We start from the raw sequence: 12118 nt of genomic DNA on the forward strand, positions 1-12118 counted from the left end.
ATTCTAAACTAAATAATTATGTTTTTGGTATAAAAACGAATAAACCGAAAAACTGACTGTATATAAACTGAACCGAGTTAAATATGAATTTAGAATGGTAGTTGTTTTTTACTAACCGAAATATCAAAAAACTAAAAAACCGAACCGAAACTAAACCGATATCCGGATTGAACATCCCTAGTTGTAATGGATAAGATTAAGACACCCAATATACATTTTTGATTAAATGTATATTATCTCATCCTAGAATGAATTTCAAAAGTGTGTATAAAGTCTTGGACTAAGTCTTTTCAAAAAAAAAAGTCTTGGACTAAGTCATTCATAACTTTATAAATTTTTGCTTTTGTTGTAAAAAAGAGAATTTTTTAACTCTTGTTGGTGAGTGGTGAAAAGTGAACATTTTGAGATATCATGAAAAAATCATTTAATCCACTTCCATTTTTTTTTATCTTAACATATATTTAGTTGCCAATAAGTTTCAACTGTGATTGTAAGTTTAACCAGTGATAAGCAAGTATTTTGGTATGTGGTCTACCACACAAATCAACCAATGAGCCACATCTATAGATTGCAATTGTTTCGTGGAGTAAGGGAGGATTTACACACAGTCTAAACAATAAAATTCTGAGGAACAAGACAGAAACAAATTGGATTAAGGGAGCAATCATACTAAGTACAGTGATAATTCTTAAACAAACTTAACATACCTTTAAAGTTATTATTAGAAAACATCTCAAGTACCTGATCCTTGGTCAAATGGTTGTCCTTCCTAAAATGTAGATAGCATAAAATTAGAAACACTAGCTAATGTGATTAAACAGATGAGTCACATCTAAATTTTCAAGTCATCACTTTTGGTATAACAACTACACATCCTTGTGGGCTTATATATACCCATAAAACTTTGGTATAACAGTAACACATCTTTGTGACGCCCAAAAGGAAAAAAACCTATAAATGGGCTTTTACAAGTGTAGATTGGGCCTTTAAGGACAATTAGCTCCATTACGTTACAAGTAAGTCATCATAGTCAATCAAGTGATAATTGATTCTGACAAGTCTTCCCTTTTATGAAGAAAAAATGGAAACAGATCTGACAAAAGGACAAAAGCTACATAAGACCTTTCCCATTTTTACAAGCAAGCATCAGTTTCAAAATTTTAAAACTTTTGGATTGTTTTTCTTTTCTTTTTAATTAAAGAGAAAAAAGAAGCAAAACCATTAAAAACAAATCCCACAAAATAATTAAAACCCAGTCAAAATACTCAAAGTTTTCGTTTTACTTTCCCAAACTTGCTCGTATATCCCATAATCATCAAAACTAGTTCTGTAGTATACGTCATTTACATATCAAAATAAATATTTGCATGTAACATACATTAACACATGTTTTTGTGTAATGCATATAACATTGCATATACATATTTATACTGTATTTCTGATTAAAATATAAAAATTCACAAGATATGCGTGAGCTAAGTTCTATTTGGAATCATACTAACGGCTGTAAAACAAAAGTTGATGAAGACAAACAAAAGTCACGTTAATTTTATATATGAAATATTGTAATCATGTTGATCAAAATAAAAAAAAGAGTATTGTAATCATTTTTCGAAATATATATATTTATTTGTATCATCACTCATCAGCTTGAAATCATTCTCTCTCATCTTTCCTCCCCGCGCCGAGTTTCTTCTCTTTTACCCCACATTTCCTTTATCTCTCCTCCCTCTCTCTCTCTCTCTCTCTCTACTCTCTGCTCACTGTCTCTCTCTAGCTGACTCTCTCTCTCTCTGAGAATGTCTACGACAACAATCGGCGAACACATCAGACTCCGACGAGCTAGGCACCACCAAACCATCCGCCACAACGCCGCCGCCGACGATGATCCGCCGCTGACACACGTCGTCCCTCCAATCTCCCAGCCCACTCGCTTCTGTAACTCAGCAATGTCATCCTTCTCTCTCCCCGCTTCCTCCAACGAACCCACAAAGAAGAAACAGCTCGGCTTCCCGCAAGCTGCGTCCTTTCGCGGCATGAACTGTACCGCCTCCGCAGCTGCTCACGAGGTTTCTGTTCCCTCCGCGATTCGCTCCTCCGCAGATTGGGACAACAATAAGAAGAAAAGGAACAGGAAGAAGAAGAAGAAGGGAAGAAGCTACGAGGATGGTTCGGTTAGGTTCTTAAGCGAGTCTAGAGACGTTGATGGCGGCTGCGTCGCGGTTCCGGACGTTTGGTGCGGTCCAGGACTAGGGTTCTCGACGGATGCTGTGTCGGTGGATCCTCCGAGAAGGAATCTCCCGTCTTCGTCGCGTCGTAAAATTGACGTGGATAAGAACAATCCTAATCAAACAGAGGTAGTAAAGGTGGACGCTTTATGTTCTAATTTCAAGTCAAAGTTTGGGACTTTTTTTGTTGGTGGTGAGTTTAGTTTTATTACAGACAGACAGGGAGTGTTAGGCAGAAACTGTTTGGAGTGGTTGGAGCTATTAGTCCCTTGTAGCATCCCTATGCTGGGGACCATGTTTTGGTTTATAGAAATTTGTGTGTTTGTGGTTTGGATTCTCTTTTAAGACAAATCACAAGGGTCTACTTTGGTAGACAGATTTTTCTATTAGTTATTAGTCTCTTTGTTTATGATGATGAAGATAATATTTTGTTTTCATGTGTGGTGGTCCTCTGGGGTTTTTTGATAAAAGCAATAAAGAATTCAGAAATGAGAGCTTAGAGAATGGAATCTTAACATCTTTTTCTCTAGCTTGGTTAGAGGATGGAGCGTTAGAATAATAACACAATGTTACAAATGTCTGCAGGGTTCTTCTGTTCTTACTAGGCGGTCTACTAATCAAGAATCTCATCCTCACGCTTTAATGAACTCTGATTCGACGTTTATGACATCCTCACAGGTTGAACCAACCTTGTTCTCGAGTAGATACCATGGCCATCTTCGGCGCCCTTACCCCGATGATCTTACCGAGGTAGAATGCTCTGTCTGGTAGATGTTATAGATTTTGACTTCTGTTTTTTTGAAGTGATCAAACTCACACTGGTTGAAGATTTAATATCAGTGAGTATTAGTAAGTTGAAGAACTAAACCGTGCAGCTAGTGTAGTCATGTTTTAAAAAATAAAATAAATATGCTGTCCGTTGCAGATGATGATGCTCCGGAATGGTTTTGTAATGGGAAGGACAACAGATTCGCTTGATCACTTCCACAACTTGAGGCTTGATGTTGATAATATGTCATACGAGGTATGTTTCTTCTCAAAGAAGAAAAAAAACTTATAGTAGCTTCTTATTCCCTCAACTTCATTATTGAGTGTGTGTATTGCTTGGATCTCTCTCTATGCAGCAACTACTAGAGCTTGGTGATAGAATTGGTTATGTGAATACTGGACTAAAAGAGAGCGAGATACGTCGTTGTCTTCGGAAAATCAATCCATTCTTATCAAACACTCTTCTTGCTGATAGAAAATGCAGCATTTGTCAGGTAAAAGTCCTGATCGTGTCAATCCATTTCTTTCTCAAAATTTCAGAAAGATTATTTGTTTGTATGATCATGAGTTGATCATGTTGGGTTGGTGACAGGATGAGTATGAGAGAGAGGGTCAGGTTGGGAAACTGGAATGTGGACACAGCTTCCATGTCCACTGCGTGAAGCAGTGGCTATCGAGGAAGAATGCTTGTCCTGTCTGTAAGAAGACAGCATACGTCAAGGCTTAAGAGTGAGTTGTGTGTCTTGTTTAGTTTATGATATCTTAAGATCTTTCATTAAAATGCCCCTATGTCTTTTGCAGTTGCTGTATAGAACCAAATCATCTGATTCTTTATTTCATGCGTGTTGTTCTGTGATTTAGCAGTCATGTGTGTGTTCTTGATCTTGTTTTCCTTTGTTGTTTTTTTTTTATATGATTGAAATACTATTTTGTAAGAACAACAGTTTGTGACCTAAGGATTCTGCAGCTTATACTATAGTGCTTACTACACTTTTGGCATACATTCATGGTTTTAAGTAAAAAGAAAGTAAACAATCTGGATTTTTACTATATAACAATAGAAACAAGTTACGGATATAAGAAGAATAAGATGAACAGAAGAAACATTTGTCATGTAAAATATATCATGATTTATGTTCAAATTTTGAAATACTAATAATAGTATGCATAGAAATCTTCTGATTCTTATGAAACGAGTGTTACATTGAACCAAGTATTTAGAAATTGTTTTTAACATCTAAGAAAAGCATATAAATATAAAATTCTTCTTTTACATAAAGTAGGAAAGAAGCCTTCAGCTTAAAGCTCTGAGATTCTTGGCAATGTAGGGAAACACCATTATTACTTGCTGTTGGTTTTGCCTAGAGACGTGAAGCTAAATCTGCGAATAATCAGACAACAAAAAAGCAAGCAAACGTTTGTCAAATCCGATATGCAGATTCAAACCAAGTATATAAACAAACACAAACCGCTTACTTGATTATCGGTTTGCGCTGTTGCACTGAAGCTCTATGCGTCACCTCGGGCTGTCGCATTGGTACAACCTTCAAGGAAAAGAAAAATCAGACAAGAACAAGATCAAGAGACCAGCTTAAACGTATAGAAATTGACTTAAAAAAATAGAACCTCGAGTTCTTCCACTTCTCCATTGGAGAATGGTGAGCCATTTGAAGTAGTGGCTTCCAACGGAGGTATTGTTGCACTAGCCGCCGAGATTGTATCCTTATTTGAAATCTGCTCAATCACTTGGTTTCCAAAATCAAAACTGTCTTCAAGCTCCTCCGTTTCTTGACTCGGAGGTTGAGGAGTGGCAATCTTCTCTATAGGATCCTTACTGAAAAGAACAACATTCTCTGGTGGAACCTTAGTGACGAGATCAGATTTACCGTTTGTACAACAATCTTTCAGAGGACTAGAGCAAATGGATCCACCAGATGGATCCGGACTCAGGCCTTCACCATTCTCTACAGGCACTGAAACTGCAACGTGTTTAGAGTTCCTCAACTGATTAGTGATCGTCTCATCGTCTCCCCGTTTTCTCTTCATCCCATCTCCTGAACTGTGAGAGCCAGCTTTACTTTCAGAACTCGCTTCATTAGTAGTAGCAGTAGTAGCTTCACTCGCTGTAGAAGAAATCCTGTTCTCTGAACGGCGTTTGCTGTCCCATGTTCCTTTGGAGGTATGTGAAGGTCTAACTCCACCAGGAAACACAAAGCTCGGTATGCTTCTTCGCTTTATATGGTTGACACTAATCTCCATCCCGGGAATCCACAGCATGTAACCGTTAACAGTGTGTTTAAACTCATCGACGGTTCTTCTGATATCGAATTGCTCTCCTCCTGCTGCTGGAACTCCTTGTTTCCGCTGCAGACCCATGAAGTAAGAGCAATGGAGTGGTCGAGATGCGTCTTGATAATCGTGTGTGTGCGGATGGCATTGCAGCATGTCATAAGTATGTCTCTCAATCTAAGAGTAACAATGTAAAATAATCAGTGGTTCGTTCTTTAATATCAACTGAGAATAAACAAAGAGTTTCACCTTCAGTGTGAGCTGTCTGAGACGTGACTCAACCCAACCTTTCCATTTTCTTAGATCATCAACATTTGCAGCAGAGATGTCGATCTGAAGATAGTCTTTATAAGCTTCAAAGAATGCAAATGGCTCAAAAAGGGTATCCCAGTCAGCTTTGTTTGCTTCCATAGCCTACAAGAAATTCAAAAGACGGCCATAAGTGAATCAATCTGCATAGAAGCCAAAACTATTAGGAGTTTCTAAGCCTTACCTCGCATATATCTTTGCCTCTCTGAAACTCTCCTGTCATAATACGCAAGGTACTTGCAGAGACGTTATAACTGGAGTTCATACAAGGATAAGCGGGAGTAATGATGGGCATCATGTGCAACCTGTCTTTTGGGTTTCTTCTAGGATCCCAAACTTGAAGACCGAGGGATCCTTCATCCATAGAGCAGAGAAGGACAGGATTTGGCCAACGCCATTGAGTGTAGACCCTAAAGAACCTAGACGCTAGCATACTTGGGAGTGCGTTAGGATAAAGTTGACAAATCCGAGCTACAAGCAACGCCCAGTTTATACCACCAAGGAATCCAGAGACCTAGCAAAACGTCGGAGAGAGACTCGACATAAATAACATGATAGTCACAAATATGAAATGGAACTAAAAGAGTTCTAGAGAAGAGTTCTAAATACATTGGAGTATACTCCACGTCGCTTAGCCCAAAACCTCATGCATCTTAATGTTGTCCTGAAATTCTGCTCATAAAAAAAACATAGATTCCGACTAAGGAAACATATGGATGAACTAAAAAAAGATTTATAAAATTATCAGAAGTGACCACAAAACCTCAATGTTAGGAACCAGACGCAAGATCTGGTCAGTAACTCTACAGCCGTTGAGGCTTCGAACTGTTTGCTCATCAGCATTCTGTAGAATGGAATCCTGAGATATGTCTAAGTCCTGCACCATTAACATAATCAGGCAAAGGAACACATTTAATATTCTTCCAAGTTATCCACTCATAACATCAGTTCAAAACCATGAACATATTGAAAACACCATGATAGATAGATTATTAACCATAACAATAATGACATAGAAATTACCTTAGGTATAACCCAGAGCGGAAGTTGTGCATACAGAAGATCTATAGAAATTCCATTAAGTTTGAATCCCATCAAGGGAACATGAGCATCAGGCACAGGGTGCAGCTCAGTTACTTCAGGCATTTCAGACAACATCCTTTGTAGCTCACCAAAGAAATCGCCCTATTGGCAAAATATAAAGAAGAGTGAATAAATTTAACATAAGACACATTCAGGCCAACATATAGATGCAAGAGGTTAGTGGTACTTCTCTGGTTGCATGTCTAGGCCCCACACACAAAGTGTCTATATCAGCACCAGGACCATGTACCTGTTTGAGGAAGTAGAAACAAACTGTTATAGCAACACACTACAAAGAACAATCATCAACTGCAAGGGAATTCATTACGACACCGACTGTTTAAGAACAAGATTTTCTCTCAAAAAAACAATTGCAACCATAAATAACACCATAGTGTGTCGGAGATTTAAACTAAATGCCCCAAAGCTCGTACAGTAACGATACAAAATGACATACAAAATTGATCTCATTATGTTTAAATAAACACGAGAGAGAATATGTGAAGACAAGTGATACCACGTACTACACATGAACATCTAAAGACTAGAGAAAGAAATAACAGAGTTTTCACCAATTCAGGATATATCATTTCTCTCTACACCAAAAAGTTCAACAGTAGGAATGAGTAAAACAAAGTAAATCTTTATGGTTACCCCTAGACGATAAGAACCGAAAGTAAATATCTCTGCATTCGCCTCATGAAGCAGCTGATCATTCAACCCTTTGGCACGGCTGATGGTTTTAATCCATGTTTTGACAATCTGGATAAATAACAATGAAGATCACAGCATGGATTTGTTAAACACATATGTGAAAAATCAATAAGCATAAATTGTATTAGTAAAAAGACCTGATCTAGTCTCCCTAGAACCTCCTCCCTTCTAACCGCTTCCTCATTCCCCTCATACAATCCAACATCTTGCAAGTACTGAACAAACCAAGTAACACAAGACTAAGATACAAGTACACATTCAAGACAAGAGCATAACCAAAAAAAAAAAAACACAAGGTTTAAGGTATGAGCAAAACCTTCTCAAGCTCTCGTGTCTTGACCACATCAAGCTCTGTTGGTCCTCCCAAGGAGATAGGTTCTGTAATACCATACCTTTGCCCATTCTGCTGGACATTAGCCATCAATCTTACTTTGTTCTTTCCTCTCTCGCTCTTTTTTTTTTCTTATCTTACTTTTTCTTTTCTCAATGTTTCAATTAGATTTCTACGAGCATAAACAAAATTTTCTCTTTTTCTCAACGATGATTTTGCCTGAATAATAATGTAAAAAAGCTACAAAACGGGGACTTGGAGAAGATCCCTATCGACAAAGTTGTTGATCATACAGAATACAAAACAAAAAAATCAAAGCCTTTTTGCTAAATTTAAAAGAAAGCAAATAAAAAAAAAAGCTCAACACTCTGGAATCAAACAACAGTAGCCAACGAGAGAGAGACGGAGGAGGGGTCTGTCTTCTCGGGAGGAACAACGACCCTTCAAACCCTAACAGAGATGCAGCGATTGGAATTGAGAGAATAGCAGAAAGCCTCGTCCTTTTTGAGCACCTGGCGAAACGATGTGGACTGAATCAGGCGAGAGAGATACTTAGGGGACGCCGAAATCTCGTGAGGGATCTCTAGCCCTAACAGGGAAGTTAGATAGATATTATCTATTAGATAATCTGGGGTGGGGTGGGGTGGGGTTTCTTAGGTTTCCGTCGCAACGTAGATTCTTCTTAACCTTCTCGCGTCGATCGGGATTAGAGAGAAAGCGTTACGACAGGCCACACAATATTTATAAACCGTGTTCCTAACCCCCGACCCGACCAAACATTTTAACCGCCTGTTTCTTTTTCTGTCAGCAATCATTTAATTTAAAGCCCAATGGTAGTTTTTAAGTGAGGCCCAACAACAGATATACAAGTTTACATTATTTCTAACTTTCTAAAAAAATATTTTAATTGCCAATCAGATTTTTTAAAAAATTTAAGTACCGTTAATGTCACAGCTTATTGTAAATTGGTCACTCACTAGTCACTATTGTGAGTTATCCTCTACTGTATTTGTTTGTTGAAAACGAAAATATTGATGATGATGGTAACAAGGTGTAAGCATAGAAAAAGTGATTCCAATAACCTTTGTTGTTACATACAGTGACCATAGCTTACTGAATCAACAGTAAAACACATGCGAAAAAAACATTCGAGGCTATGAAATGTCTGTATGTCTTACATTTGAGGCTGTCGTATACATTTAGGTCTGCCACGGGTAGAAAGAATGAGTTTGGAGACTGAACAGAGATCTCTTTATAATGCAAAAGATACACACATACACAAAAGCAAAAACAGAGAGCTTTGTAATTTATATAGTACACGATGATCAGTTTACGTTGAATAAAGAAAGTTGGCAACGAAGTATTATCATTGGTGAATAAGGGGAAAAAGAATAAAAATGGCAATCTAACAATGTTGTGCTCTCTCACTAGAGTGTGAAAGTGAAACTGAAGGAAGGGAAGAGAACGAGGTAAGAACTTTTCTATTGGAAGTCAAGGTCGAGCTTCCTCTTCAGATGAGATCTATCGGCACTACAAAATGAACCAGAAGAAGAAGCTGTCAAAATATATTCAATCTTGAGGCTGCAAAAACAACTGAGACAACTAATCAAGGAGGGGGAGAGGGGAGTATAATCTATCTTTACCTGGTGATTGTAGGTCGGTTTGGAGGACGCTCAGCGAGGACGGTAAAATCTAATGACATGGGTGCTTGTTGATCCTTGTCAACGTGAGACTTCATACCATCAGGCCTCCCATGCTCAGGCATTACTCTTCTAATCTTACGTGGTGGTGATATCCCTTTAATCGCCTCATGTTTACCGTAAGAGGCTTTGGTTTCCTGCTTGCGAACTGGCTTCGGGAGCTTGGCAGGGTCAGTAGGAGAAGGTGCAAAAGTAAAGTACCTAAAAATAACGAAAGCAAAGGATGTGAGAATAGAAGTTGATATATTTTACCTATAAATAGGTGGTGAGCTTTAGACACCTGTGTTCTAGAGCCTGCTTAATGGAAATTCTAGCCTTTGGGTCATAGGTAAACATCTTGGACAACAAATCGAGAGCATCTTCACTAACTGTTGGGAATAAAGAACGTAGAGAAGGTGCGGGGACAAATTGATACTCTACGTAATCAGGAAGGTTTTTCATGTCAGGCCACTGGTCCGCTTTTGGTGTCCCAAAGGCAGCAAATATTTTGCTTAGTTGATCGATATCGCTGTTTCCCTGTGATGAAGGAAAACAGAGTATGTTAGCATACAAAACAAATAACACTAAAGACGTATTAATTAGTCTCTCTGACTGAGAGTATAAGATCCAGAGAGATGGAGAATGGACTAGGTTTAGTTAATAAGATTATTTTAACCTGAAGAAATGGTCTGCGCAGCAGAAGTTCGGCAAATATGCAGCCAGCAGCCCATACGTCAACTGCAGCGCCATATTGTTTTGCACCAAACAAAAGTTCTGGTGCTCTGTACCATCTAGCAAACACCTGTGCATCATAAGATAATATCAAGATAATGAAACAAGTAGAAACAACACCAAATAAGGTGCATTGCGCATCTATAGTAATCATGGTAGTTCAAAGGAAAAAAAAAGGCAGAAATAGCTCTCAATTCAGGGGTTTGGTTCATAGCACAATCTATAATACAGAGATGAGATAGCAACTGCTTCATCTCTGTATAGACTTAAGATTACTTAATACATATCACAAAGAAGAAATCCATTGTAAGAGTTGACAAGAAATTTCATCAATTCAGAAACTAGCATACAACAAGAGAAATCAAAAGAGTTTCGAGATTACTTTAAATGAATTCATATAAGATTGGTTAACCACAATTTAGTATCACCGACCAATGTAGTTATACAACAAGCAAAAAAAAAGAGGCAATGCGAAGAAAGCAATACCTGGTGGGTAAACTTACGATCTGGACTACCAAATATACGTGCTAACCCAAAATCTGCAAGTTTCAGCTGTCCATCAGGTCCAATCAACAAGTTATTTGGCTTCATATCCCTGAAGAAAAAACGACACATGCTGAGTTCTAAAACCAATCAGCATTAGTTAGCTTTTTTTTTTTTTTAAGGATAAACAAGTACCTGTGCAAAACCCGTTTCTCGTGGCAATAAGCAAGTCCCTTTAGTGTCATCAGAAGGTAAGATTTAACATCGGCAGGTGAGAGGAATACGTTGGAATCCCGGATGACACCTTCGAGGTCAGTCTCCATGAACTCAAACACAAGATGCAAGTTCTGCTTGTGAGGAAACGCATCAATCAAGAGGATAATATGGGGATGCTTTAGCTCTTTCAGCATTTTGATTTCCCTGAGAGCAGTGATGTTCACACCTTCCTTGTGTTTCCCAATCCTTATCTTCTTTATTGCTACTGTTTCTCCCGTCTTAGATCCAAAATTCAAAATCAAAAGTTAATAACTTGCAAGTCTAATTTTAACACCCAGAAGATTCGAAACTAACTCAAACAATTCAGAAAGCAATAGAATCGGTACTGCTACCCAACAGATCCAAAACCCTAATTTCATAGGCGAAATTTGAAACACAATTCAATCACCTTAGTGTCAGTGGCTTTGAAGACGACTCCGTAAGTGCCTTGCCCGAGGACCTCTTGCTTGAGATACCTATCTGCAACTTTCTTCGGCTGCTCCATCTCCGCCATTTTCGCCGGAGAAAGAAAAAGGTAGCCGTTGGCGCGTTTGCAGAGGCAATCGGCAAACCGAGGGAACGAAAACGACGCCGTTGAACCTTTATTATCTGGTTAGCTGGAAAAGTGGGTGACTGCGCGCTTTAAGAAAGGTAAATATACATCCAAACGACATCGTTTAGTTGGCAATAAAACATAAACCAGTGTTTTTAAACCGAACCGAACCGACCCGATAGTTCCACCGAATTCGAAGATAAACCGGTTATATAGCCTGATTGGATTTAAAAATTGGTTCGACTATGAATCGGTAATGTAGCCGGATTAAATCTCAAAATTATTAAATTAGTAGAGAATTAGGTGTTTGTCCGCAATTTCGCGAATGATAATATTATATGAAAAGTACATGTTATGTATATAATGTTATAATCGTTGAATAATAGTTGGAAATATTAAAATTATAACATTTAATATTTTGATAATCAAAAATTTCAGTATCTAGTTTAAAAAAAACTATGAAATTTAAGATAATTCAACAACATAGATATAAGTCACTAAAAATATTTTCTTAAATGTAAGTATCGTTATAATTGGTTCAAGTAAGTGGTTGTAAATTTGTCTTTTAGTTTATTTTAACACGTGAAAAAACAAAATATATTTTAGCCATAAAAATATATTTTTATGTAGTTCGAAGAAGATGGTTAGAGGGTTATATAGCTTTGAAATTTTTGTTGATGATTTTGTTTTATTT

At 37.8% G+C, this 12118-nt stretch overlaps 3 protein-coding genes across 5 annotated transcripts; 1 reads left to right on the top strand and 2 right to left on the bottom strand.

Moving 5' to 3' along the window:
• Positions 1 to 1650: 1650 nt before the first annotated feature.
• LOC130506363 (uncharacterized) lies at positions 1651 to 3986 on the top strand. 3 transcript variants are annotated; one of them, XM_057001004.1, is made up of 6 exons: positions 1652 to 2357; positions 2814 to 2978; positions 3154 to 3252; positions 3353 to 3490; positions 3589 to 3725; positions 3798 to 3986. In XM_057001004.1, the coding sequence occupies exons 1-5, from the start codon at positions 1800 to 1802 to the stop codon at positions 3721 to 3723; spliced, it is 1095 nt and encodes a 364-aa protein (XP_056856984.1). In that variant the 5' UTR covers positions 1652 to 1799; the 3' UTR covers positions 3724 to 3725; positions 3798 to 3986. The 3 variants fall into 3 exon arrangements, with proteins under 3 accessions (XP_056856985.1, XP_056856984.1, XP_056856983.1); XM_057001005.1 differs by having other exon boundaries at positions 1651 to 2357; positions 2907 to 2978; positions 3589 to 3986; XM_057001003.1 differs by having other exon boundaries at positions 1653 to 2357; positions 3589 to 3986.
• Positions 3987 to 4155: 169 nt separating this feature from the next.
• LOC130506362 (nuclear poly(A) polymerase 1-like) lies at positions 4156 to 8469 on the bottom strand. The gene is made up of 12 exons (XM_057001002.1): positions 7708 to 8469; positions 7529 to 7606; positions 7332 to 7439; positions 6865 to 6927; positions 6618 to 6779; positions 6358 to 6471; positions 6204 to 6266; positions 5779 to 6108; positions 5535 to 5699; positions 4623 to 5462; positions 4473 to 4540; positions 4156 to 4377 (listed from the first exon to the last, which is right to left on the bottom strand). The coding sequence occupies exons 1-12, from the start codon at positions 7810 to 7812 to the stop codon at positions 4338 to 4340; spliced, it is 2136 nt and encodes a 711-aa protein (XP_056856982.1). The 5' UTR covers positions 7813 to 8469; the 3' UTR covers positions 4156 to 4337.
• A 536-nt stretch (positions 8470 to 9005) lies between these two features.
• LOC130506364 (cyclin-dependent kinase D-3) lies at positions 9006 to 11496 on the bottom strand. The gene is made up of 7 exons (XM_057001006.1): positions 11281 to 11496; positions 10812 to 11110; positions 10620 to 10728; positions 10078 to 10203; positions 9703 to 9938; positions 9366 to 9623; positions 9006 to 9252 (listed from the first exon to the last, which is right to left on the bottom strand). The coding sequence occupies exons 1-7, from the start codon at positions 11383 to 11385 to the stop codon at positions 9204 to 9206; spliced, it is 1182 nt and encodes a 393-aa protein (XP_056856986.1). The 5' UTR covers positions 11386 to 11496; the 3' UTR covers positions 9006 to 9203.
• Positions 11497 to 12118: the final 622 nt, after the last annotated feature.

This window comes from Raphanus sativus, unplaced genomic scaffold (assembly GCF_000801105.2).
Source record: "Raphanus sativus cultivar WK10039 unplaced genomic scaffold, ASM80110v3 Scaffold3155, whole genome shotgun sequence".
Lineage (NCBI taxonomy): Eukaryota > Viridiplantae > Streptophyta > Magnoliopsida > Brassicales > Brassicaceae > Raphanus > Raphanus sativus.